We start from the raw sequence: 27,909 nt of genomic DNA, 5'->3' as shown, positions 1-27,909 counted from the left end.
AAATCTTTTAATTCTCTGTTCAGTCCAGTTTTCTGATGATCGAGTCAATCAAGATATGCGCTTTCAGATATTATGTCCTGCATTTTATTTGAACTCGATTTTTATTAGGAAAAGTGTGTGGTGTTTTAATTATAATGATATATATATATATATATATATACATATATATATATATATATATATATATATATATATATATATATAACCATTAAAAAATATTTTTTATTAGTAAGTTTTTTTTATTGTTATCCATTACCAGAAATTTCAGGTGACCCCATTTGAATTCCAGGCGACCCCATGTGGGGTCACGACCCCAAGGTTGAAAGACACTGGGTTAAATAGTCTTAAAGTTGAAGAAAAAAAAGTGTTCCTGAAAACTCGAATCAGTCACAGTAATGACGTTTTTGTTTTAGGCAGGTATGTATATAGCACATTTCATGTTCAGGACAATTCAAAGTGCTTTACATAAAACATTAAAAGCATCACAGCGGGGTGCAGGAGAAACAGTGAAAAGTGTAGGCATGAAAAAAAAACAGATAAAAACTGTAAGCTTAAAAGAAACAGTGCAGATCTGAACTTCTGAATCTAAACTCTATTCAAATGCAGCTGAGAACAGGTGGGTCTGGAACCTGGATTTAAATAAACTGAGTGTTTCAGCTGATCGGAGGTTTTCTGAGAGTTTGTTCCAGACATGAGGAGCATAGAAGCTGAACGCAGCTTCTGTGTCTGGAACCAACAGACCAGATCCAGATGACCTGAGGGGTCTGGTGGGTTCATACTGGGTCAGGAGGTCACTGATGGTCACTACAGTCTGAACCTGGTTTCAGTCTGAACCTGGTTTTGGTCTGACCTCCGTTAAGGTGTCAGTAGAACCTCCTCACTGTGTTTTTCGGCGCTTCAGTGTTGTTGTGTCGTTTGTTCAGATGGAGCAGCAGCAGCTGAAGCAGCAGGAGGAAAACCTCCGAGCTCCAGAGTTCGTCAAAGTCAAGGAGAACCTGAGAAGGACGTCGTTCCATGAAAAAGACGAGAAGGAGGTGTAGAGGCGGAGCTCCTGCCCTGGAGGAGGACACCAACTGAGCCGACCGTCCAATCAGAGGATGGACGACGGACTGAAGTAGACGAGCCGTTCTGATGCTGACGAACGGCGAGTGGCAGGAGGCGGAGCCTAAAGTAAAAAACAGGAAGCTGGCGATTAACGAAACAGCGGCTGGGGTGGACACACCATACGGGATGGAGACGGTTACCATGGAGATGACAGTCCATGATGATGGAAGTATTTACCATAGTACCACAGTGGAGATGTCATTACTGGATGATGGAGGTGGTTACCATGGAGACGACAGTACTGAACAATGGAGGATGTTACCATGAAGATGACAGTACAGGACGTTGGAGGCGGTTACCATGGAGATGACAGGCAGATGTGTGACTGTATATTTGATGATACATTAGAAGATGAGTGATGTTTGTAATGTTTTTAACATCTACTTTAGATTCAACAGAAGATCTACAGCTTCAGCTGAGTCACAAAAGTAGTAAACGGAATGGAAAAACTAAAAAAACAAAATCCAACCAGAATAGAAACAGATCACAGAGATGTGGAAGCATCAGGTCACACTGAGAACAGAAAAATTAGGACAAATGTTGATTTAACGAGAATAAAGTCATAACATTATAAGAAAGTCATAATATTAAAAAGTCTGGAGGAAACATCCATAGTGAGAAAAAGTCATTATGAAAAAAGTCCGAACAAATTTATAATATCACACAAAAAAAAGTGTAAGACAAGTATTACAGAAGAAAGTCATAAGAAAAAGTCTTAAAAAGTCAAAAGAAAACAGATTACAAAAAATGATGAGAGGTAGTATTAGTATAATATTATTGTGAAAGTCATGAGAGCAAAGTTTTAATGTTAGGAAAGAAGTCATGAGAGAAAATGTTACTAAAATATTTAATGAGAAGAATTAATATTACAAATAAAGCCATGATATTATGAAAAAGTCATGAGATAAAATAATATTAAAATAAGTATTTAATAAATATTTAATAAACCCTGTGTGATTAAATAACTCGAAACCTTGAACAGCAGCAGATGCATTTGGGTCGGCTGGGAATTTTGACAACTCTGAATATTAAAAGTAGAGAATGTCTTAATTCTGTCATTTTTAGACTTTATTGTTGTTGAATCTGAAAAATGACTCGTGTTATTTCTGACGGTCCGTCTCCTGTTCGTCGCCTCCTGTCGTCTTTTTGTCTGCAGGTCAAAGGTCAGCTGTGATCTTGTGATCAATGTTAATCTTGAACATTTAACATGAGATGTTTGACACGTTCATTCTGTAAATCAGTTGAAATGTTTCTGAACACGACTTCATTTTGAAGGTTTTTTTCTCATTTTATAAAAAGAGCTAAAGATTTTAACTGTTAACTTCAGTAAAGTCTCATTTCTGCTGCAGATTTCTGATCATAAATATTAAAAAGTGTATATTTGTCTGCATTTCATTTGAGCTTTTTGTCGTTTTCCTCCTTCACAGTAAATGTACACAGATATGAATCATTTTACAGTTTATTCTTCTGGATGTTCAGTGGTAAAGCTGTGGTTTTTCACAGGTTTTTTTCATTATCGATACAGAAAATGCCTTTTTTTAAGAGTTTTTATGTAAAATCCCACTTTGGTTTGTTTGTATTGTTATAACTGTGATTTTATTTCAGTCTTATTATGTTTAATGACGTGTTGGAATCAGTCAAGCATTTATTTAATAACTTTTAGTGGCCAAAACTCAAAGCTTTATTTAACATTAGTGTAAAAGCAGCTTCATGTCAGATTTTATTGTTTAAGTATCTGTGTAACATCAGACTTCTGTGCTGAAAAAAAATCAAATAAATTTAACAAGAATAATTAGACTGTAAGAATCATGACTCTACTTTATTTCCATAGAGTTTAATGATCTGACGCCTTAATGAGGAAAACTCTTTAAAGTCTTTATATTTAATTCTATATGATATTTTCTATTTAATTCTGTTTTGACTGGACCAGTGTGTTGTTTTAAATGTTCAGTTGTTTTAATATTATTATTTATCACAATAAATAAACTAATCTATTTTCTGGCTTTGTGTTTTATTCAGGTTTGGTTTAATATTTTTATTCTAATGACGGAAGACATGAGTGAATGACATGATAAATGGATTTTCAGCTGCAGAAGAAAATGAGTCGTGTGAAGATCAGTTACATAAAATATATACTTATTTAATTAATTTTATTTTAAACTGAAGGAAGAGGAAAGGCAGGGAAGTCCTACTTTGTTCTGGTTCTAAACCACACATGGACCAAGTGGACAAACAGTCCAGACTTCAGTCCATTAGAGTCTGTTACAGATTCATCCACCAGGTGGAGCTGTTTCTCCTTTTATCAATCAAATGAAACATAAGTAAAAAGATTTTTATTTAAATCAGTCAGGAGACTGAAAAATAATTAACAATCAAATATATTTGAATTGTAAGATGTGATTATTGTATGAAATTCAACCAAATGATTTATTTCTGTGAGGATTTCATTGGTGAAGACAGAGTGAAAACACTGTAAAAGTCCTACATTAAAACATCACTGAAGTAAAAGTAGAAGTGTGATGATCTGCATAAAGTCCTGTTTCATCATAAACTCTACAACTGGATTAAGAATATTTATTATAGTATGAGCTGGTTCAACATGTGTGAACTGATCACAAAACTCCATCATGAAAAATATGAGTTCACTGTTAATAGTTCTACAAAAAAAAAAAAAAAAAAAAAAAAAAACAAGGAAAAAGAACAAAATGTGTGCAAATAAATAAAAATAATGAAAAAGAATAATATCAAAATAAATAAACAGAATTTTCTGACTTGTTGGACCTAAAAAAGTAATAAAATAAAAAACATAATCAAGAAAATTATCAAAGTTCAATCAAGTGAACAGATTCATCAAGGAAATGGTTAAAATGAATAAATATTTGACAAAATGAACAAAAATCCACAAAATTATTATTTAACCTAATGAACATGAAGGTTCAACACTGTGAGTTTTTCAGTTGTTTTTTTTTTTTTTTCATTTATTTATTTACATTTTGTAGAGATACTGTCTCCAGATTTGACCTGATCAAAGGTCCTGGTCCTGGTCCTGGTCCTGGTCCTGGTCCTGGTCCTGGTCCTGCTCAGACCTGGTCCGGACTGTCATGTGGACTGTGTGCCACCAGGGGGAGCTGAACTGCTGAAGCCTGAGCGGAGCTGTTTACATTCAAACCACAGAAGAAGAAGCGTGTGTGTGTGTGTGTGTGTGTGTGTGTGTGTGTGTGTGTGTGTGTGTGTGTGTGTGTGTGTGTGTGTGTGTGTGTGTGTGTTTGTTGACGCCGCAGGTTCCGGACGCAGAGCAGGACCAGTTTCAGGGACCGGCCTCAGTTCGGAGCCTCCAGCCACTTTGTCTCGACCAGGACCCGGAGGAGGATCCGGACCCGGGTCAGCCTCCTGCGGGTGCACATTCAGATCCGTTCCGGTCCGTTCCGTGCTGATCCGTGCCGGGCTCGCGGCTCAGGGATCGATGTGATTTTTGGAAAGTACAGCGCGTTCAGATGGAACCCGGATCCCGCTCCCGGAGACCCTGAGCCGAGACCCAGGTAAGCTAGTAGGTTCTGGACCGGGTCCGGAGCCTGTTCAGTCCGGTTCCGCAGGTCCGGCTCTGACGCATTCGGGTCCGCGGTGGAGTGGCCGTCAGCGGAAGGTCACACCAAAGCCCGTTCACCATCCGGACTTTTACCGGATCCTGTCTCTGGGGCGATCTGGTTCCGGGTCTGGAGCCGCTCTGGGGGGGTCCTGGGGGGGGTCGGACCCATCGGCTCAGTTCGGCGGCTGTTATTCCCACCCCAGTGGAATTCTGGGGAATATTTGGCTGATTGTTTGCAGGTGTTGCCACCGCCCAGCGGAGCCGGATCCGGGTCTGAACCCCCCAGACAGAAGCCGGTTCACAGAGAACCACGGGTTAAAGGGGTCAGTGTGGGGCTGCAGCTGGGTCCGAACCGGCTGTCCGGGTCTAAGGCTTGGGACCGGGCTCTGCTGTGGGTGGGGGGGGGGGGTTAGTGCCTTAAAGAGGCCGGTTTGTGAACGGAGTCTGGTCTGAGCGGGTCCAAGGGGGCTGCGGACCGGACTGGCCCTGTGTGTGTGTGTGTGTGTGTGTGTGTGTGTGTGTGTGTGTGTGTGTGTGTGTGTGTGTGTGTGTCTGTGTTGTTGTTGTTGTTGTTGTGTGTGTGTGTGTGTGTGTGTATGTGTGTTGTTGTTGTTGTTGTTGTTGTTGTGTGTGTGTGTGTGTGTGTATGTGTGTTGTTGCTGTTGTTGTTGTTGTTGTTGTTGTTGTGTGTGTGTGTGTGTGTGTGTGTGTGTGTGTGTGTGTGTGTGTGTGTGTGTGTGTGTGTGTACATTTTTCCTCTCCTGTTCTGTCCTTCTCTCTGGTTTCTTTGCGTCTGTTTAAACTCAGCTGTGCGCCTGTCCTCAGACTGAAGTGCATTAAATGTACAGAACATGAACAGGTGTCTGTTTGTCCTCAGGATTTAGACGTGAAAGTCCAAAAACGTCACTGATTTATCAAAAACAGAAGTAAATTTGAAAACGAAAGATTAAAAAGGTCAGTAAAAATGAAGACAGCTGACACTAAAAAAAAAACTCAGCAGAATGATCCAAAGCTCAACAAAGTGAAGAAAACTGGACTCAGCTGTCCTGTGTATTTACATTGTCTTCATCTTGTTCCAGGGTTAGAACTTTATTTAATTTTACTTCAGCAGATAAATTCACATTTGATGTCACTGTTGAGTATTTGACTGTTTGACCCGATAAAACCAGACCCATGGTCCATCCTGGATCCAGATCAGAGAACGTCTGGAACTAGTGAATGGAGGAGCTGGGACTGTAGCTGCTGGTCTCCGCTGTTTTCAAGTCTGTGGTTTGTTTTTTGGCTGTTTGGAGCCAGAAGTGACTATATTTGGACAAAGGGGCGGGGCTAGGGGAGCCAGTGCTAAGTGCTAGTTTACCGACTCTGAAACGATAAACGTCATGAAACACTGAGCGACAAACTACAAGAAGATCTCATCTCTACCTTTAACCTTTCCCAAGCGATTTATCACCATTCATTATTATGTTATCCTCTGCATTTTGCATTTTTGAGTTAAATCATGTTTTAAAACAGAGAAAACTGAAGAAAAGATTAATTTTTTCAGCAAACTGTATCATTAACCCTTTCATGCATGAATTATGAGAACCTTAATGAAGATTTTTTTTTTCTTGAGTGGTTTCATTCCTCTGTAGGCATTTAAAAAACAATGCGATTTAGTTTTTTTTTTCATGGCGTTGCAAAACTGTCCATTCAGCTGGACACCATGCATTTAGTTTTTGAAGCAAAGAAACATATATTTACTGATATACTGTGTGAAAACTATGAAATAAAACCATTTTAATGCTGCTAATCTGATCTTTTCTCACATTTTAATATACTCTAATACTTGTCATTACTCACTTCATGCAGGTAATATGCAAAAAGAAACTTTTTGTTGTTAATTACAGTCTAATAACAATAACAAGCAACTGATTTACACTCAAACATGTAAGATGATGCTTATCTAGAACGGCAAAGTTACAGTAGTGTTATCAGTTGCAGTGTATGGGATGGTGCATGAGCGTCCACTGTGTTGGCTGATATGGAACTAAAACAACCAAACCCATGAATATACAAGAGAACAGCTGGAGAAGAACTGACCACTGGAGTGACCACTGGAGTGACCACTGTGCATGAAAGGGTTAACTGAACATAAACCCAGTGTGTCCATCCACTGTCACTGATCCAACTCCACTGGTTTTACTGGTGAATCAATGCTATAGAAGATGACTGTGTTTCCATGGTAACCACAGAGCCTCTGAACGTCCAAATGGGTCATATCTGATGACCATGAAAAAAAACTGCTTTATACACCAATTATTGACTTGTATTGATAGAACTGGTGGATTAACAGGCATTTAAACATTGTAGATCAGTCGATGCTTTTGGTTGCTGGTGGATGTTTGGGTCTTTTAAGGGTTAATATTGTCTGGTTAATTTCAGCTGTCGTGATGACAGATGCATTCTGGTTAGTTTAACACATGAAACCTGAGGTAAACAGTTTAAATGAGTCTCCATTGCCCGTCTGCTTTGTTACACGAACGTCCACTTTAGCAGACGTTTATAGAAGTTTATCCTTTTATTTGTGAATCTGTAGAGTATAATCCAGCCGCGTCTCCTCATCCGTCAGTGCAACACAACCATATATTTTATCCAAATAAACCTGGTCAAATAAGCGGCTGCAGTGGAACTAAATTACTACGAGTGTGTGATGACACATGAACACTGAACACATATTCTTTATTCCTGTTACTGTTTGGTTTCTATGGAGACACTGATGTTTCAATAACATGTTTCCAGTGAAGCTTAGACTGACACACCTGTACGGAGCAGTTTCCAGTCTCACAGCTGTGACCTTTGACCCCAGTCGCAAACAGACTGATATGTTGGGGAATGACACACCTGAGTCAAAGAGGTGAAACTCAGGGGATTTTTTTGACGTCAGTTCAGTCCAATAACAGCGAAATTCTGCAGATAAACACTGACATAACATCACATACAGTTTTAGCTTTAACTTGTCATTAATCAACAATAAATGTGCAGAAATTAGAGGAAAAAAGACCAAAGTGTGGAGGTTCTTGAACCGCTTTCAGGCCAAAATGGTGAAAATTTGCTCTGTTTTAACAGAAAAACATATAAACTGTGACTTAATGTACATCAAGATTAGTTTTATGGTCAAAAGACAGAAAACAAAGACGCTGAATGAAAATCCACTCAGGCTGATCATTCACATAAACTACAGATCAGGTCGGATGTGGTAAATGTGATCAGAGTGAACCAGGACGATGAAGGGCAGGCGCCTCCATCACTGCACACGCTCAGATCACAAACATGAGGAGGGGCTTAAAGAGGTATCATGTCAGTGGGCGGGGCTTAGAGAGTGACAGTGGCCCCTCACCCCTCTGTGACCCCGGGGGGAGGGGGGCCCTGACCTCAGCTCTTTGTTTGTCTGATTGAAAGGCTTTTATTCTAAGAGGAGCTTAGAATGAACAGACAGAACCAACGACAGCAGGAGATGAATTCACTGATTGATCAGCTGATCGATCTGATCGGTTTAGTCTGGGTGTTCAGGTCTGAACAACATGACAATCCATGATCTGGATCATACTCTCACACCTTATATGTAGTTTTATGTAAAATAACTGAACACCAGCTGTACATTTTCCTCTGTTTTCTGGAGGTTTATTCCCTGTTCACACTGATATGAAAGTGGGGATGTTACTTTTCCATAAAAAAATATATATATATATGTCTGTCCACATGACCTTTGTTTTACTAAATATCTCTTTTCACATGTCAATGCAAATGTGATTCCAACCATGTCCACCATCAAGTAATACTGTCCATAGTTGTCAGTAGGGCTGTAAGAAAATATCGGTTCTGCAATATTTTGCAATATTTCATTTCACAATACTGTATTGATATTAAAAAGTACTGTATTGATGTTTTTAGGTATTTATTCAAATGCAGATATTGTGAAGGTTCATTTTTGTTTTGTGTTTTTCTTTTTTGTTTATATGTTATTTATTCTTATTTTACACTCTTTTATTCTATAATGTTGGTTCCTTTGTTGGGATTGAACTCAAATCCTGTTCTGATGTTAGTTGTGAACTAATAGAATCTGAACATTTGAACAGGATCTGAAACTGGAATGTCTGTAAAACAGAATTTCAGCTTGAACACAGTTTGAACATTCTGTGATACAACATTAGATCCTGTTGGGATCAAATAAAAATGTGTTTAGTATTTGTGCAGATTTCTGCTGTAATTCAATTCTTCAAGGAAATAATCATTTAAAAAAAACAAACAAACAAAAAATTGCCTTTTTAACAGTATCATAATATATTGTATCGTGATCCTAGTATTGTGATTTGTATCATATCACCAGATTCTCGCCGATACACAGCCCTATTTATATGTAGTTTGATGTACAATAATTGAACACCAACTATACATTTTCCTCTGTTTTCTGGAGGTTTATTCCCTGTTCACACTGATATAAAAATGGGTTTGTTACTTTTCCAGTAAAAAAAATATATATATATATATGTCTGTCCACATGACCTTTGTTTTACTAAATATCTCTTTTCACATGTCAATGCAAGTGTGATTCCAATCGTGTCCACCATCAAGTAATACTGTCCATAGTTGTAGATGTCCACAGGCAGGACAGTGACAGCTATGGACAGTATTGTCCATAATACTGGATAACACTTGATGTATCAGACTCAGAGGCTTTAATCTGTCCTGAAGCTGTAGTTCAGGTGTAAACTTGTGTTACCTTAAATGTTAAGTGCATGCTGTAGATTTGTCCGCAATGCTGCAGTCTGTCTCCCAAAGGTATCAGTGCTGACCTGCATTTACTGCAGGTCATACACTGGTTTATGCACCTGGATTTGATGTTCCAGGTGCAGCTTCACTACACAAACACATAACAGACATGAACAAAATGTAATGAGATGCCATCGATGAACAAGTTTTCTTGGGAAACCATTTTTACAAACCTCCATTTTTGTATCTGCGTCACTTTCAGTCACATTATTACAACGTTGACATTATTTTCATGAGGTCAGCACTAGTGCACATGTTCTGTACATGCAGCTGCAGTGTTTCATTTGTTCCATAAACTGTTTGGAAAAAGCAGCAAAGTAATACATTACACAAACTCTACAAATTAATATGGACTGAACCTGAGTACTTTAGTGCATATTGTTTCTAAAGTAATGCTATAAATGGAGTCAAATGAACCTCACTATCATAGACACTGGTGTTGGTGACATTGGGCAGCGTTTGAACATGGGGGTTAGAGCTTCACCCTCACAGGTAGAAGGTTTCAAGTTCAATTCCCAGTGGAACTGCGGCTGCCCCCCCAGCCATCATAAACGGGTATGTGTAGGCGAGTGTCCTTGGCCAAAGGTACTGATGTAGATGTTGGTTCCTGACAGCCTCAGTGGAAGCTAAGTGCTAATGCTAATGCTGTATGGATGGGTAAAGTGCAGACTGGATTTCTCCACAGGAATAAAAAAATAAAACAGTGAGTTAACCTTTAAACTTTAATGCTACATTACAGTATTTTACAGAGAGCAATGCATGATGGAGCTGTAGCATTTAAACCAGGGCTATTAAACTCCTTTTAGTTCAGGTTCCACATACAGCCCAGTGGGCTCTGTGCACAGCCCCACTATGACCTGAACCTGAGGCAGCTCCTTTATTTCCTGTCTTTCATTATTGGACACACTGATTAATCCAGGTGTGTCTGCTGCTTCTTGTTGTGACTACTGTTGTCAGACACACCTGGATTAATCAGTGTGTCCAATAATGAAAGACAGGAAATAAAGGAGCTGCCTTAACCTCCTCAGACCCAGGAAATGTCAGCACGGTACCAGCTTTTTTCGGTTTTTATTAAATCAGTGCCTATATTGGAAACATGATGCAACAGTTTTTTCAGATGCCGTTTTTAACATTTTTATGGAATGTCCTTTATGATGGATGGTTTTCTTTTCTTTTTTTTTGTATAAAGTTGTGAAACTATTGTCCACAAATGTGGACAGAAAACCCATAGCTGGGTCTGAGGAGGTTAAGTTCAGGAAGTAGTAGGGCTCAGATGAGGAAAATACTGGCATAATAACTTCTTAATAATGATGGCTCAAATATTTCTCTTTGTTGTAGTCCGAAAAAAAGATAAGGCAAATTTATTAGTATAGCACAATTCATACACAGGGCAATTCACAGTGCTTTACAAAAATGGAAAAGAGACAGGCTAAAAACACACAGTTACTATAAAAACATAATCAATAAAACATAAATAATAATCAGTTAAAATAAAGTAAAAGAGAAGAGTACAGTAGTTATATGCCCAGTTGAGCAGAGCCGTTTTCAGCCTGGATTTAAAGGAACATTTCTGTATGAAAGTGTTTACACATACAAAATATCCCTCGACAAAAGTGTACAACCTGACATTTCTTAGAATGAATAAGCCCAATTTTAACCATGTTATGCCTCTGCTTATTATGTATACATGTGTAATACAACTTGAACTGGATTGCGGTGGATCTACAAATACACAAAATATTTAATGAACAGCGTTTGGAAGTGAAAAATATAGTATTTTTTGCGTTTTCAAATATGTTTAATACCCCTGATAAAATGAGTTAGTACTGGACAACGACAACAGCAGCATGTCTGAACAGGTCAGATAAACTGGTTCTCTTCATGTTTAATGTTAGCTGGTATCAGGAAGGTGGTGGCGTGCTGCCTCTGGTTTATCTGTTGGATGGAAGAGTCTGGTTCATGGTCTGAGGACAAAGACGTTTCCTCCATCTGAGTAAAAACGAAGCCACGCTCACATGTTCACAGGAGCTGCCATTTCCACCCAGAGTCTGTGCAGTGCAGATGTAGGGACATCATGTTATAGCCGACAGATTACAGCTGTCACTCACCTGTTTTTACATCAGATAAGGAGGCGGGGCTTATGACTGATTGAGCGCTGAAGTTGAAGAAAAACTTACCGTGTCAGTGGAGAGGGAGGGACTAATAATTGTTTGATCTTGCATTAATCATGTCACTATTTGCATGTATGATGTTTGTCAATTTATTAGATAATTTTACAAGTTAAAGTTACAGTTTATGATAAAAATAGTAAATAAACATCTAGTTTGGTGTAAAAAACTCAATGGACTGAATCTATTATCGCATGTGATAAATGACCGACACTGAAATAACTATTCTCTTGGCACATTTGACCTAAATCTTCTAGATCTGGATCTAGATTTAAATCCACAGTGTTAAAGAGCTTTAAAGGGCTCATATTTGTCTAAACCCACTTTTCTTAGTCTGTGGTTCATTTATTTGTGTATTTGGACCCTAATAGTTCATACAGTTTGAATTTGAACCCTCCAGCTGCTGCGAAACTATCTTTATGTTCATTTTGGCAAAAATCGAGTAGATTTCTACAGCCCGTTTTAATTCCTGCTTAATTTGTTACGTCTATAACTAGTTACATCAAGACATTTGCACATATAAGGTCCAGACTTCTGATGAACATTTCTCCAAATAGGACATAACTGTTTATCAGCAGCAGTGGTTGTAGTCCATACTGAAAATGTGTCCAAACTTGGAGCCCATTCCCTAAAATGTTCAGTTGTTGGTTGAACAGGACAGAGCAGCACAGCCAATAACCTGGAGGGGGCGGGGCCTGAAGTGGCTCATGCATTTAAAGGGCCAGCGCTCAAAACGACAAGCGTAGCATTTACAGTTTATGTAGACCACAGGCAAATGTTTTAAAATGCATAATTCCATTTTTAAAAAAAAAAAAAAGCAAATATCACTCCTTTTAGGGTGCCAGTCTGGTATAATGGTTCCAGTCTGGTTTAATGGTTCCAGTCCAGCTGAATGGTTCTGGTCTGGTTTAGTGGTTTAGATTGTGGACAGTTCTGATGACGTGTCCTCCATGACTCTCAGGTGAATAGTCTTTACGTTTATGGGTTTTCACAGTCTGATACTTTTACAACAAACTCACACTTTATTCACATGGAAAATTATCTCTAAACTGACAAACATCATATGTGGAAATGAAGAAATAATTCATCAGGGTCAAATGATTCCTTTTCTTTCACCACTGACTGTGATGGAATTTTCAGGATCTTATGAAGTTCGTGGAAGTTTAGTTTGTGTAGGTGAAGTCCTCGGTCTAATCCAGTTGGTCTGGATGTGTTTTATCAGACAGATCAGTGTCACATCAGACAGCCGCCGTCTCCGTTTCAGCCTCGAGGGGGTGGGGGGAAGGGTCGATGGCGGTGATGATGGATGGAGTGGCGATGGGGGAGGGGAGGGATGGAGCAGAGGCTGATGGGAACAGCAGAGGCCTGTCTCCCCTTCCTGTCTTTATGTGCCCCCCCACAGAGACATAAACCCTGATATAAAGAGCAGAAACCAGCTGTGTCCCACTTCCACAGTAACGCAGTCCACCGTGGACTTGACTGAGACCACCAGACCACCAGGGTCCTGACAGCAGTTAACATGGTGACAGATTGAGTTTATTTGTGGCTGCTCTGTGTCTGATTTGCGGTTATTTTATTTTATCGTCACATTTCTTTTAAACGTGAGTAACATTAATGCCATCAGACAAAACTCAGGCTTCACAGTTTCTTTTTTTCTGCTTCACTAATGATCTGATCTCAGTTTATTGCTTCGTAAATGGTTGTATGTTCACATCAAATACAGGTTTTAAACTTGATTTCCCTGTTGACAAAGACTACAGTATTGATCATAGATAGTGTAAAACCTACAGTTCTGTCCAACAGTGAGCAGGTAATGACGAAATACTGCTACTGTTATAGTCTGCCTTTTCCAGAACATCTTCTGTGAGGGCCAGACACTGTATTTATTTATTTATTATTTATTTATTTATTTATTAACCACACATCTGTCTTTAACTTGGATTTATGTGGATCTGAAAATGCAGACACTTTGACTGTGGATTAACCTGAAAATGAAAGGGGCTGATTCTGTTTTTGTTGGACAGATGTCACCACGAAAACCATCTGGAAACATTAATTTAGACACGATACCATCTTTAAAATAAAGTCACCATCAGACTGTGCTTAGATCAGTTTCACAGTTTGACTTCCTCTGTTTCTTTCGTTCCTTCCTCCTCATTGTTTCGTCCGGTTTCCTTCCTTCCTCGGCAGGTTCAGTCAGGTTATAAGGATGTTGGAAAAGACTGAGGTGGGACGTCCCAACAGTTCCATTAATGTGCAGAGGATTAAATATAAAGCAGGATTCTGTCCCACTTGGTTGACTGATTTGAAGAAACAGTAATTTTATCTTTAGGGCTGTAATGGTTATTTCCATTGCTGTTTCATTTGATGATTATTTTCTCCGTTCATTTGGTCTGTACAGTGGCATAAAACTGTGAAAAGAGTTGATCAGCATGATGAGACATGTCCTGTTTGTACTACAACCCAATTATACTCATTTTACTGTCAGAGGGACCAAAAAACATCATTTGACTTCCTCTTTACTCACTCATGGATCATTTATCATCTTCTTTTATCCAGTGAATTATTCATGTAATTCATTCAGTAAATGTACTGCAGTTGTATGATGAATCTCTTATTTAGAGTGGTGAATCATCTGCATAAATATGTTAGTAAATGTTGTAATATTCAATTATCTGAGTGATGAATAGCCATTAGACATTAAACAGATGAGGACCAAGAAAAGAGCCATGAGGTACTCCACTAGTTTACTCAAATGTTTTAACTTCATTTACAAATTCCATGTGTAAACTTTACATATATTTTTATATTTGCATTTGCAGACTTTGTAGTTTGAAACCTCTTCTTTATACCAACAGCAGCAGAGGCTCATGGGTATTGTAGTACATGAAAAACTCAATCTAAAAACCTGTGTATATATACGTAGAAACTTTGTGTGTAAACTCACATGTAAACGTGTACATGTATACCTTGTGTGTAAACAGTATGTACTTTTTGAATATTTAATACAAAATGTGCTTGTTGGATAGCAGCATGTTGTCAGTGTTCACACAAAGGAAGCTTAGATTGGTTTATGAAATGCCACAGAATGGTGAAAACATTAATGAGGTTTTCAAAGCACAGAGAAAGAAACTAGGAAATCTATATATTTAACAGTCTGTAATCTAAAGTTTTACTTTAATAAAGTATTCATAGTAGTTAATTGATAATTCAGAAATCCCTGGTACCCATCAAAAACAATTATTTTAGCTTTTTTGTGTTCACTTTTAGAGTCACACATCGACTCATTCACGTGACTAATTGAGTAAATGGTTGGAGACATATGTGACTCTTATGTAGAGTTGTGTGTCATCTGTATAAATATGTTAGTACATGTCGAATAGTGGAGGGACAAGTATAGAATCTTGTGGAACTTCACATGATTTTAGTTGGTTCAGATTCATGAACCAAATATACATTTATATAAAAAACTTTTTGCCTAACTCTTATGTAAGAATTTTACCCAGAAACTATAAATGGAAACTTGTTTTGTAAAAACTGAGAGTAAACTTCTCATGAAAACTAAATGTGTAATGTGGTGAATCTTAATGAAATATCCAGTGAAGACTCATAGCTCTGACTTGTCCTTTTCCGTCCTGCAGATCTCGTCCCTGTCCTCACGTCCGTCCATCCTGTGGAGGCGTCATGTCGGCAGCTCAGACCCAGAAGGAGGGCTCGGAGGGGGGCTGGGGCTGCCTGGAGGCTCTGGGTCTCAGTCAGAAGGAGCTGGTCCTGGCGGAGGCTCTGCAGATGGAGTACGACGCCCTGTCCAGACTCAGACAGGACAAGACCACCGCCAGCAGCCAGACCGGACCCAGACCCACCAGCCAGAACCGTTCCAAGACCCCCGTGGCCTCTATTGAACGGCCCCGCCCCACCCCCAGCCAGCCTGTCCCCGCTCCCCTCGCAGGAGGAGCCCTTCTGAGGGGCCTTTCAGGGTCCGACCCCTCCCTGAACCAACCTGGAGGCTCCAGAGCGCCCCCTCCTCCGGTTAAAGAGCCCCTCTACATCCTGGACAGTCCTGAACTCACCAAGATCCACGACTCACCGGGGTCAGGGTCTGGGTTTCAACCCAAAGGTTTCTTGCCTCTTCCAGATGACATTCCCCCAGCTATCCCCCCCAGGAACCCCCTCCCCCCTCCCTCAAGCTCAGAGAATCCATTCCTGCCCCCAAGAGGGTCCACCATGCCCCGGGATGTGAACCTGTTCACCCCGGATGTGGATCAGCCCAAAGTGACGTCGACAGAACTCAACTACGACAACATCAACGAGTCTCTGAGCCGCCTGAACGAGAGCCGCCAGGGGCCGCGGGGCCGCAGGGCCAATGGAGACCAATCAGGGAAGCCCGTCGCTCGCAGTAAGACCCTCCCCCCTCAGGTGCCCCCCAGGACCTACGTACCCGTTCCCAAGAGCAACAAGAACCAGAGACGAGTCTCTGCAGACCCGGTAAGACCTGCTTTAAACTGCGTTAAATGTGTTTTCAGTTTTTCTGAATCTGTGAAGATTTGTTTTAGTTTACATTTCAAGAATAAACTGGAAATGAATGAACTTGAAACATTAATTTCCATATAATTCTTTAACTGACTGGGTCTAACTATCCTTAACCAAACTAAACTAACCCTGACTAACTAGCATCAATAGTTCAACTGATTTTGGAAGAACTTCCCCAGTTATTTATTTTTATTCTGTCCCAAAATAAGACGCAATAAGATGTAGAAAATCTCACCAGACTTTATACGATGCCTTTTGTCTTCACTGGGTTTTTGATCAAATAAAACTGAAGCAGAAGGAAACATTTGCCATCTGATCAGCAGATTCAGGCCGATGTACACATATGACGAGCAGATGGTTTTTGTTCTGTTTAAACTGTAAACCTCCAGTACGTCATAAGTGAAGTGGTGAGTTGTAGTCAAACCGGTCGGACTGAAGGAAAAAAACTAAAACCATGATGTCAGATAAACAGCATCACCTTCGATCAAAGATGTGATGACGATGCACCTGAGTTTAAAAAAGATTTTCACCAAAGACACAAAATGATAAAAAGAAGTCAAACATGTAAGTGAAAACAGAAATGACACGAAAATAAATTAATCATTTTAAAAAATCTAGTCAAAGAGACAAATGGCCAAAAATAATAAAAAATCATGTCAGTAAAGGAACAAAAGGCATCCAAAGATTATTAATAAGCCAAAAAATAACCCAGACTTTTCATTAATGCGAAGTGCATATTAGTACTTTTACTTCATAGAAGGAGGCAGAAGCAGCAGATTCTATAAACCTTATGAACAGAGGTGTGTCGTGTGTAAACATGACGTGTGTTATTCGTCGTCATGTTTGAACCTCCTGTTCACAGCTGTTTTCAGGGACAAAAAGTAGATGGAATTATTTATCTGCTTACTTTCTTTTTCCTGTTCATATACAGACATTTTTATTTGTTCTACTGTTTATTTCCACATTCATGATCTTATTGTTGCATGGATTAATCCTCATTTGACCCTCCTGGGATCCCATATCATTATATACGCTGTTTAATAAGATGTAATTCTTCCAAAACCTATTTATTAAACTATAAACATGGTTGACGTTCACGTGCAGATGCTCCCCTCTAATTGGTCATGTTTGGGGGTGTGGCCTCTTCTGATTGGTTCTCTGTATGTGATGGACAGGTGTCCCTCAGCTCCCGGATGAACGGATTTGGATACGAACTGTTCCAGGTTTCAGAGGAGAGAGACGAGGAGGTGGCGGCTTTTTGTCACATGTTGGACGTGTTAGTATCATATTTATTCGCTTATTCTTTTATTTATTATTATTATGTTTTTTTATTGGATTTTCTGTAGATAAGGTTCTTATGGAAACACAAGATGGAACATGTTGTCCTTTGACCTCAATATCCTTGTCCTTTGTTTGTTTGTTTGCGTGCAGGTTGCGTTCAGCGTATCCATTCAGCGACAGGTCGAAGAACGCCGGCTTCGTCTGGTCACCGTCAGTCGGGCCTGATGAGCTGCATCAGGTCCTCGGGGTCAGCGTAAAGGTCACGGTCATCAGCGAACACTTCAGAGAACCACTCACCTTCACTTGTGATGGTCAGACTGAGGGCAAACAAACAAACAAATACACATACAAATAAATAAACACTAGTAACAACACTGATTTAATTGTGTTAGTATTTTTGATGTCCTGCACTGAACAAAAACTACTAATACAATAAAATTAGCTCAATTAATAATCTTTGACATGTACAAAACTCTGATATAAAACAATGACACATCCCTTCAACAGGTAATACATGGAAAATTTATCATATTTTATGTTTTTGTTTATAAAAGAATTGGCATCACATATTCAAACTGGTATTTCAAGGGTTAAGATCCTAAAAATTATTGAACATTTCATAGTTTTGGGCAGAGCTGAAGTGGTTTAAGAGATTTATGCATAAAAATACAGAGACATGAGGATTTTATAGCAGTTTTTTGTACATGTACAAATTTCACTTGAGGCTCCGCAGAGAGTAGTAAATTATATAGACTGACAAGGGTTAAGTTGTAAAATGGTATATTAGAGCCTATTAAGATCAAATGAAAAAAATAAAGAAATAAAGTGAATATTTAATTTAAAAAGCCAAAATTTTCTTAAGAAAATCTCAAGAGTTTTTTCAGTTAAAACATCACTGCTTATTTTACATAATCAGCTGCTGGTTAGAGATTGGATGAGGGTGTAAATTATATTCTGATGTACAAGTGGAAAAGGGGCAAAACTCATTTTATTTACTCTTTTCTTGGCTCTGTGTATTTATTCCCCCCAGTATTACATCATCATGCACAGCTGTCATTTTGTTGAACATCATCATTGTCTCCATCCAGCTGGTGTAACTGACAGAAATGTTTTTGTGTTTTTTTTTAATCACCACTTCACAGGGATTTCCATTATTCAAACCCTCTTAGTTTCTGTTGTTATAAGTCATTCTTTATATTCCATATTTTATTTATGTCAAATTAAAAAAAATAAAATAGAAGATTGTATGTAGTTGACACATGATTTAAGTGGATCAGAAAATGACTTGTCTCTCACCTTTGATCACTGTTTGTAGTCTTTAAGAGTAATGTCCCATGCTGCACAGTGAAAGGGGCGGGGCTTTGAGGACACTCTGACGGTCCAATCACAGTGTCCCGTTGTCCTGTGTGTCCGTCAGGTTCGTCCACCGTGGACCTGCTCATCTATCAGACTCTGTGTTACGCTCAGGACGACCTGGACCACCTGGATGTGGACGACTACCTGCTGAAGGTCTGCGGACACGACGAATTCCTCCACAAGTAAGAACCTGGATCCACCTGGACTCTGAGGCCCACATGTGTCCAGACTCGTGTAAACTCATCATGTCCCTGAAGCTGAAACCACTGTTGTCATTTAGAATCAGTGAGTCAGACACTGAAGCTCTGTCTCTGCAGAAAAAGGTGGTATCGGTGGTTTGTGTTGTTTTTTATCATTTTCTGCTGAAACGGCAGCTTCCTCTTTTTTTCCTGTAAACAGTGAGTTTCACTTCATTCAGCTGTTCAACATCTGTCAAACCTAAACCGCTGTGTGACTGAGGTACTTTCAGACCAAAATAACAGCTGATTTAAGCAGAAACATAGAATAAAAAGGTCTCCTGAGACATAAAATTTTGTTTTAAAACGCACATTTGTGGCGTAAAAAATTATTAGACCATCAAAAGTCATCAAAAACAGTGGTTATGCACTCAAGTCCTAACTCCTGTGTGTATCATGTGACTAAAACAGACAGAAAAGAAAACATGGAATGCCTAAAAGCACTGTTTTTGTCAGTACAGTGCCATAGATGTTGATGGAAGAACTGAAGTGATTTTGGTTTTTATCAAGAAAACATGTTAAATGGATAGATATCAGCTGTGAAATTAAACTACTATGAGCTATTTTTGTTGGTATCATTATATTTGTCCAAACAAATGGACCTTTAGTTGGACCAGGCATTAAAATGAACAACAAATTGAAGAAAAAAAGGTGGTTTAATCATTTTTTCGGCGACTATATAATATGGAGGTCTTCCCCATTTTAAGCCCATGTTTTGTTACACAGACTGAAGTATCTGCAAATTGCCAGGAGGATTTTCTCATCTCAGTGTCCTCTGGGGTTAATAAAATATCTGTTTAATACTGTTCAATCACAGCTGTCAGTTAAACATGAAAAATATTCTGTTTTTATGTAAATTGGTGTCAGATATGGAGCCCACCGCCGCTCCAGGACACTATTAACATTAAATAGTTAATGAGTTGTAAATGAGATAAATAATAGACATCCCTCTACCAGCTGAGACTCAGCTGGATGTGACCTTTGACCTCTGCCAGCTGATCCAACTGGAAATCCCAGGAGATTGTTCCTGTAATGGATCAGAACTGTGGTTTATTTTAACAGAGCACAGCCTAGTGGATCGAACTAATGAACAAACTGCAAAAAGACTCAAACACCAGTCTACAAATTGCAAAAAACATATCACTGCTAATTTACATACGATAAAAAGACAGTTACCTTGGTCTACAAACTGCAAAAAGACACTATCACTAACAAAACCCCCCCAAAAAAACATTTCTGTTGGGTTTTAGTTCATTTTGTTGCATTCACTGACGATTTGTTCCTTTATTTAATCATTTATTTTCTGATAATTTTAGTCTTATTTTTGTTGACTGTAATACGCTGAAACACACCGGTGAAAGTGTACTCAGAGCTGAAACCAAAAGCTGACTTTTGCAGTTCAGAGTTCAGGATTAAAGCTGCTTTGTGAATCGTGGCTCAGCTCTGGGGATTCACGTGTCGACACAAACCTAAGAAAAGCCGAACAGCTGCAGCTGTGTGTGTTTGTGGGTCAGTGGAAGTGTGTTCCAGCCTGATAACCGGCTGTCGATCTGACACAAGGGCTGGACTTCCTGCTGTTTGTCTTCAGTCCAACAATAACTCTGTTTATTTCATATAACACACTGTTTGTGCGCATACATGTGTTTGTGTGTTATATACGACCTGTCATAACTCGGTGTGCAGTTCACTGACCTCAGACCTTTACTACCGGCTGTTTACAGCAGAAAACACACATATTATTAACCAACACATGACGTCTAATTTGTCCTGCAGCTTTGAGAAAACCCACACAAATTATACATCAAAACCAGGAAATAACATGGATGATTCATGTTACAAACTAGAAAATTTTTCATTCATTTTCAGTGGGATGTCAGGTAAAAAAAAGACGATTAACAGTCAGTAGATTTAAGTATTTGTCCAAGTACAGCACAGTAAGTGTATTTACACAGTTGATCATTACTTCGGTATTGAAATAATGATTAGTACATGGTGTAGCAACCAATAATGTATAATTTTGATCATTTGAAACTGTAAAAAAGTGAAAAATGTAGTAACTTGGTAATAATGTAATAAATTACATTATTGGCCTAGCATTAAAAAGCCTTTGAAAATGTAATAACTGTTGCCGATAATGTAATAATACTTAAACAGGACTACATGTCTTGGTAATAAATATAGTTTTAGCATTTTTTGTGAAGTTTGTTCATCAGAAATAGGTATAGTGGATGATATAGTGTAATTAATTACTCTGAAGTGCATTTGGTAGATGATGAATGAATATGACTGTACCATGCGCTCGACCTAGTTTTGATGAGAAAACTGCAGGAAAAAAACAACTATTTACAAGAAAAGCAGTCCTATTTATGTATTATTACATTATCAGCTGCAGTTATTACATTTTCAGTTAGGCCAATAACATAGTAACTTGTTACATTATTGGCAAAATATTACTGGCGCAAAAATGTTATTATTCTATTACATTTAAAATAGCCAAATTTACCACGTTATTTGCCGTTATTACATTATTGGTTGCTACATGTGGGTTTATCAGGTTTAATGAAGAGTTGGAATTGGCAGTGAAGTCGACCTTAAAGGTTCAGTTTGTAAGATGGATGGATGTACTTTATTCATCCCAAACTGGGAAATTACAGTGCAGCAAAAACACAACACAAGAGCAAACATAATAAAATCGAAATATAAAAAAGATCTGAGTAAAAGAAATCTGGATAAATGAATGTGCTAAAATGAACTTTAAGATGTAAAGTAAAACTAATATATGATGAATGTGCAGAAGGATCATGTGGACTTTGTGGTCTGTTACTTCCCTTCAGTTGAAATCATGGGCTCAAAGCGTTCTTGATATAACAGGAATTTAATACATATCCATGTCATCAACACACCATGCTGTGAGAACTAGATAAACAAAAGGAAACAAATCCCATAAAATGAACATAAAGCTACAGTATATGAACATTCTCATAGAGAATAATAGATAAAACAAATCAAGTATACATTTTCCTGAACTTATCCATTCATGTCTTAACAGATTATATCCTGAATGTTCACAGAAAGTCAGCTTTCACTTTCATATCGCATGAACTCTAATGACCATAATTAAAATGTAAACATATATTGTACATCACTGGCCGCTTTAACTCAAGGGGAATAAGAAGGAAACTTCTGTGGTAACAAGTCTTTACAAAAAAACAAATGTTCAGAAAAAATCCGCTTTCCTAAAAAGAAACCAAAAAACTTTACAGGAGCTCTCTGTAAAACTTTACAGGAGCTCTTCACCACATGGAAGCATGTATAGTAGGTGCAGCAACAAAAGGCTTCCTGACCCCACAGCGATACAAGGACATTAGTTCCACCATAAACATATTAGACAGGTCCTATTAGACCAGTGTAGTTTTCATGTTCCTGTTTATGTTTATTTATTAACAACAATTGTCTTCATTATAACATGAATTAATTTTATATTTAACTCAAATTATTAGATAAATTTAAATTGTATAACTGACTAACAGCAGCTACATGGTCAGTATTTTCATAATGCAGTATTAGTATTTATGTGAGTAGTCTGAATACTCCTGTAACACCACCACACCATGTTGCTAACTCTGCTAATGCTAACTGTCCATCAGCTCCCAGACTCTGGCAGGTCTGGAGTTTGTGCTGCAGTGTCTGAAGTTTGACTGGGACATCCGACTGTTCCTCACCAAGCGGTCAGCCATCAGCACCGAACTCGCCCGCACGGTCTGTACACACACACACACACACACACACACACACACACACACACACATACACACACACCTAAACACACACACACACATGACCTGCTCATTACTGTCCTCATCTGACTGACAGAAAGAAGACGATGAGACGGCGTCCACCATGAACCACAGCATCCTCCTGCAGGAGCGTCCAATCAAACAGACCGTCACCAGGTGAGGGGGCGGAGCCAGGTGACAGGGATGTCTGAGGTGGTGTTTTGGCTCCTCCCACATCTGAACCATGTTTCTGTGTTGACCGAGCGCTGCACCAAATTAACTCACTATTTTCATTGTCACTTTAGCTGCAGAATATTTACTGCTATATCAGTTGTTTATAAGTAACTGTCAGTAATTGTACGACGGCATATTAGGACCACATAGGAAAAATAAAAACATGAGTCACTGCAAGAATAAAGTCTTAGTATTTTGAGGATTAAGCCTTAATATTATGAGAATAAAGCTGTATTTTTTTTTTTAAATCATAATTTATTGAAAATAATGTTGTACTTTTATGAGATTAAAATCATAATATTTTGAAAATAAATTTGCAGTAGTGTGATTAAAAAGTCATAATTTAGAAATTGTAAACCGTAAATAACTTAAGTAATTTGCTCCAAATCTGTTCGGTTCTTAAGACGAAACAAACCTAAACGTGTGCAGACTGGCTTCAGAGTCCTTAGACTGATGATGATGATGTGCTGATGGTGGGCGGGGCTAATAGGCACAGGCCCCAAATGGAAGTTTGACCTCACAAAATGTTCCAAGTTCTCCATTATGCAATGAGTGGGTACGACTTTATTCTCCGAAATTTTGATATTTTTCCCACCTGTTTTTAAATTACGATGTTATTCTCTTAATATTTTGGCTTTGTTCTCGAAATATGACGACATTATTCTCATAATATTCTGACTTCATTCTTGTAAAATTATGACTCTTTTTGTATTCGACTTTATTCTCATAAAATTACAGGTTTTATCTGGATATTTCACAACTTTATTCTCGTAGTGACAAGTGTTTTTATTATTTTCTTATGTGGCCCTAATACGCCGTCATAACTTTGTCTCTGGTATTTTGGTTTGTTTTTTCTTTCACAGGGAGGCTCTGACTCTGTTACTGGACACTTTCCACAATGAAGCTGAATCCTTCCTGTTGTCAGAGGTATGACGCACTGATCTTTTCATACGGTCTTGTGTGAAAGTCCTCCTCCAACATTAGGCTTGTTTAGTTAGTGAAGTTATGACCACACAAATGCATTTGTCAGTCTCTGTATTAGGGATGTAACCATTACTGGTATAACGATAAACGGCGGTAAAATTGCAGACGGTTAGTATTACTGTTTAAATTCTAATTATCATGATAACTGTGTTTGATTACTGCACTTTTCCGGAGAAAATGTCTGTGTAAAGATCTGCTTTTATGTCAAATATTTGAGTATAGTTTTAATTTATTACAATTTTAATTTTATATACCAAATATTTGGAACCAATATTCACTTTTAAAGTCTGTGAAAAGGTTCATTAAGCATCTGTGTGTTATTTATGCAATAAATTATACACATTTTTCAAATCAGATTTTATATTTTTTGTGTGTTTTCTGTCCTTTTCTGTTTTTATAGTAGGTTAAAGTGAAAAAATAATAGACAGATGATCTAGATGAAGTTGTGCTGAAAAAACAGATCCCAAACATGGGTATAGTAAACATTTGTTTCTATAGTATATAAAGGCCAAATCAAAAGGACTGAAAAACGGACAAAATAGACTCAGACCACTAAGGGTTAATATTGGAATGTTTCTGACACAGAAGGGACATTGTACCAATTATTTTATTCATTTTTTTTTTTCCCAAAATACAACTTGGTTACATTATTTCAGTGTGTGTATTAGTACTTTCTGAACATTTTGAGCACAATTTCAACAATACCGCAATAATAACAGTAACCGTGATAATTTTGGTCACAATAACTGTGATATGAAATGTTCATATGGTTCCATTCCTACTCTGTAGTAAGACCCAGTCTGGGTGTATGTTTTTCCTGCTGTACATACTTCACAAACATTTCATGTATTGTTGTATTTAAAGGCAGATTTTTGGTACTGAGTGAAAGTTGAAAAATCCAAAAACACTAACAAAACATACTTTTAGGTCCTGTTTTAATGATTTAATAACAGATAAATAAAATGAAATGTATGCAAGAAGAAAACAGTGAAAGATTTTGCATTAATATATAAACAAAGTAAATCAGAATTATGACAACATAAGACTACATCACACTCAGCTGATGCTTCACCAGTATATTTTTCTCTGATGGAACTGTTATGTTTTTTAATGCCATCCCTTTCTTTTTCTCTCAGGTGGAGCTTTCTCTACACGTTGAGCGTCTCGTCCAGTCGGTGAAGGCGCTCTGCAGCTCGTTGGCCGCCGTGGAGACGCCTGATGTGACCTCTGCCCTCAGCCAGCTCCCAGCATGCCCCTGTCGTCTGCAGCCCAAAGTGCTCAAGGTAGAAAGAAAAGCATGTCCAGATAAAATAAAACATCTGAACATGAGTGTGTTGACTGTTAACTCTGCTTTTTGTCCATTCTCCCAGGATGCATCAGTGCTGGCCGTCAGAGAGAACAGAGGTACAAACTGACAGCACACACAGTTTAACCACGTCACAGTTCAAGACAAAGACATATCTACATTTAGATGTGTGACGCACAGAGGAGTTTTTTTTGGACAAAATGTGTACGTGTTTTCTCCTCAGACGAACGGTGTTGTGATCTGTTTGTTTTTCTGACAGAGAAAGTGGTGGAGAAGCTGACGGCGGCCATCTTGGATCTGGTGGAGCTTTACTGCAGTACGTTTAACGCTAACTTCCACACGACGCCGCAGAGCCACTGCTGCACGGCGCCCGTCCAGGAGGCTGGTGTCGTCACCAACGTCCTGTCCTTCAACGTCTATGCTGCTCACCGCATCCCCATCACCTGGGCTGCCAGGTATGACGAAACAAACACACGCAGCAGGACTTCACCATCCTCATTAAACAGCTACCTATGAGCGCTATCATATGTTGATTCATCAAATAGGGATATTTTCTGGACTGTCCTGTTAAAGACATTTGAGGAGATTATCTAGGGCTCCAGGACGTACGAGTCAACATTTATTACCCCGCCCCCCGAAGGGGAGGCACGTTTTTGGTTTGGTTTGTTTCTTTGTTTGTTTAACACTCTAGCAGCAAAACTGTTGGTTGAATTCATACCAGATTTGGTTTGTAGATTGCCAGTGACCCAGAATCGGTCACATTACATTTTGGGAACAGTAGGTCAAAGTTCACAATTTTTAATGAATTTTTTTTTTTTAAAATTTCCCCATTTATTTATAATGGGTGAAATTTCAAATGTCTCTAGCAGAAAAACTATTGGTTGAATTCACACCAAATGTAGTTATAGATTGCCAGTATCACAGAATAGATGTCATTACATTTTGGGAAAAATAGGTTAAAGTTTAGATTTTTTATGAATTTTTTCAATCTTTTTTTTTTTTCCCCATTTACTTATAATTGGCAAAATTTCACATGTCTGTGTCAGCAAAACTATTAGTTGCATTCATACCAAATTTTTTTATAGACTGCCAGTGACCCAGATAGATGTCATTACATTTTGGGAAAAGTAGGTCAAAGTTAAAGTTTTTTTTATGAATTTAAAAAAAAATTTTTCTTCTCACATTGGATGAAATGGTGATGAAATGGATGGATGGATGAAATTTCACGTCTGTAAAAACATTAATTTTGTTTCCAGTTGCTTCATACTTGGCACATATATAGACGCAGTTGATATGCTGACATCAGCACATGCATAGACATGATGACATCATCTGGATCGATGCCAGCATAAGCTACAATACGTGTGAGGGGCGGGGTTTGTTGTGCCTGGAACCACTTGTTTATTTTGTTAACATTACTGAGCATTTAGAAAAGCATTAGGTTTGGTGTGTTAATATTTTAACATGCTAAACATGCAGAGTTTACAACACTACAGCTACTACAGAGAAAATATCAAGTAAAACCTGTAACTTAGTCTTACATTGAAACACCTGCTGTTAAGAGGCACATCTGCTTTTGTGAATGTGAGTCTCATCGTTTCTGTAAGTCTCAGTTTTTGACTGCGGCCAACACAACCTCCAGAGTTTAAGAATGAACACAAAGGCCTTAGTGTCAGTTTATTGAAGTAACAAAGTGCAACATGGACTCATAAACCTGAGGGCAGATACGGATACAGATACAGATCAACTCCAACATGTATGTAAATGTAGATTATGATAATAAAAAAAAGTACTGAAACAAAGCAAGTACAAGACTGCAGTCATCAGTATGTGTCATTTATCTGCGCTGCTATAGTTACAAACAGTGAAGCTAAGTAAACTCTGTTGGCCTGTTAATGAAAAGAGGACAACTCTGGGTGACAATGTCATAAAAAGTATAAATTTTAGCTGCATAAGCATACACACACATTGACTGATGTATCATTTCCTACTGGTTATTGATTAGATGTAGGTGTGGCAAAATTTTTTAGCCATGACCAAAGGTTTCTCTGTTATTTTCATCTGGGACAGAATCACACAATATAAATCTGATTTTAGGAATCGAAGTTGGTTGCAGTCATGTGGACCCTGTGGACACATTATGGACAATACTCTGACTGCATTATTGAGTCTACTTGTGTTATTATCAAAAATACATTGAAATATTAATTGAAATATATGAAATGAGCATAAATAATGTAAAAATGTATTCAGAGAAGTGTTGTGACTTTCATGTTTCATATTTTACACACATATTTTAAGTGTCATGAGGCTGTTTCTTTTTTCCATTTCTGCAGTTAGACAGTTACACACACTAAAGCCTCTAAAATCTGGGCCTTTTGCTGTTATTTAATCTCACAAACTGATATCATGATGATGATTCAGTTCAGGGCTGGGCAGTACATCAGACTGATACAAATGAGCTAGATTTTGCTGTCTGAAAATCATTTAAAAAAAGGGTAAATCACAAAATTGAGATAATTTTTTTCATGTTGCTTTT

At 38.3% G+C, this 27,909-nt stretch overlaps 2 protein-coding genes across 3 annotated transcripts in view; both read left to right on the top strand.

Annotated features, from left to right (window-relative positions):
* LOC115419232 (protein FAM107B) overlaps window positions 1-3,097 on the top strand; it is a 33,442-nt gene extending 30,345 nt beyond the window's left edge. For both annotated transcript variants that reach the window (XM_030133885.1, XM_030133884.1), the window contains one exon: window positions 924-3,097. In XM_030133885.1, coding sequence (XP_029989745.1) covers window positions 924-1,040 — 117 coding nt within the window. In that variant the 3' untranslated portion in view covers window positions 1,041-3,097. The remainder of the gene's footprint in view (window positions 1-923) is intronic.
* A 1,271-nt stretch (window positions 3,098-4,368) lies between these two features.
* pik3c2b (phosphatidylinositol-4-phosphate 3-kinase, catalytic subunit type 2 beta) overlaps window positions 4,369-27,909 on the top strand; it is a 48,046-nt gene continuing 24,505 nt past the window's right edge. Inside the window, exons 1-11 of the mRNA XM_030133883.1 lie at window positions 4,369-4,643; window positions 15,309-16,152; window positions 17,373-17,473; window positions 17,629-17,789; window positions 18,896-19,016; window positions 22,718-22,829; window positions 22,944-23,023; window positions 23,944-24,007; window positions 25,201-25,347; window positions 25,435-25,468; window positions 25,630-25,825. Of these exons, the coding sequence (XP_029989743.1) occupies window positions 15,352-16,152; window positions 17,373-17,473; window positions 17,629-17,789; window positions 18,896-19,016; window positions 22,718-22,829; window positions 22,944-23,023; window positions 23,944-24,007; window positions 25,201-25,347; window positions 25,435-25,468; window positions 25,630-25,825 (1,817 nt within the window). The 5' untranslated portion in view covers window positions 4,369-4,643; window positions 15,309-15,351. The remainder of the gene's footprint in view (window positions 4,644-15,308; window positions 16,153-17,372; window positions 17,474-17,628; window positions 17,790-18,895; window positions 19,017-22,717; window positions 22,830-22,943; window positions 23,024-23,943; window positions 24,008-25,200; window positions 25,348-25,434; window positions 25,469-25,629; window positions 25,826-27,909) is intronic.

The sequence above is a fragment of the Sphaeramia orbicularis genome, chromosome 5 (genome assembly GCF_902148855.1).
Source record: "Sphaeramia orbicularis chromosome 5, fSphaOr1.1, whole genome shotgun sequence".
NCBI lineage: Eukaryota > Metazoa > Chordata > Actinopteri > Kurtiformes > Apogonidae > Sphaeramia > Sphaeramia orbicularis.
The sequence above is the reverse complement of the archived record's forward strand: the minus strand, read 5'-3'. Positions and strand labels throughout refer to the sequence as shown.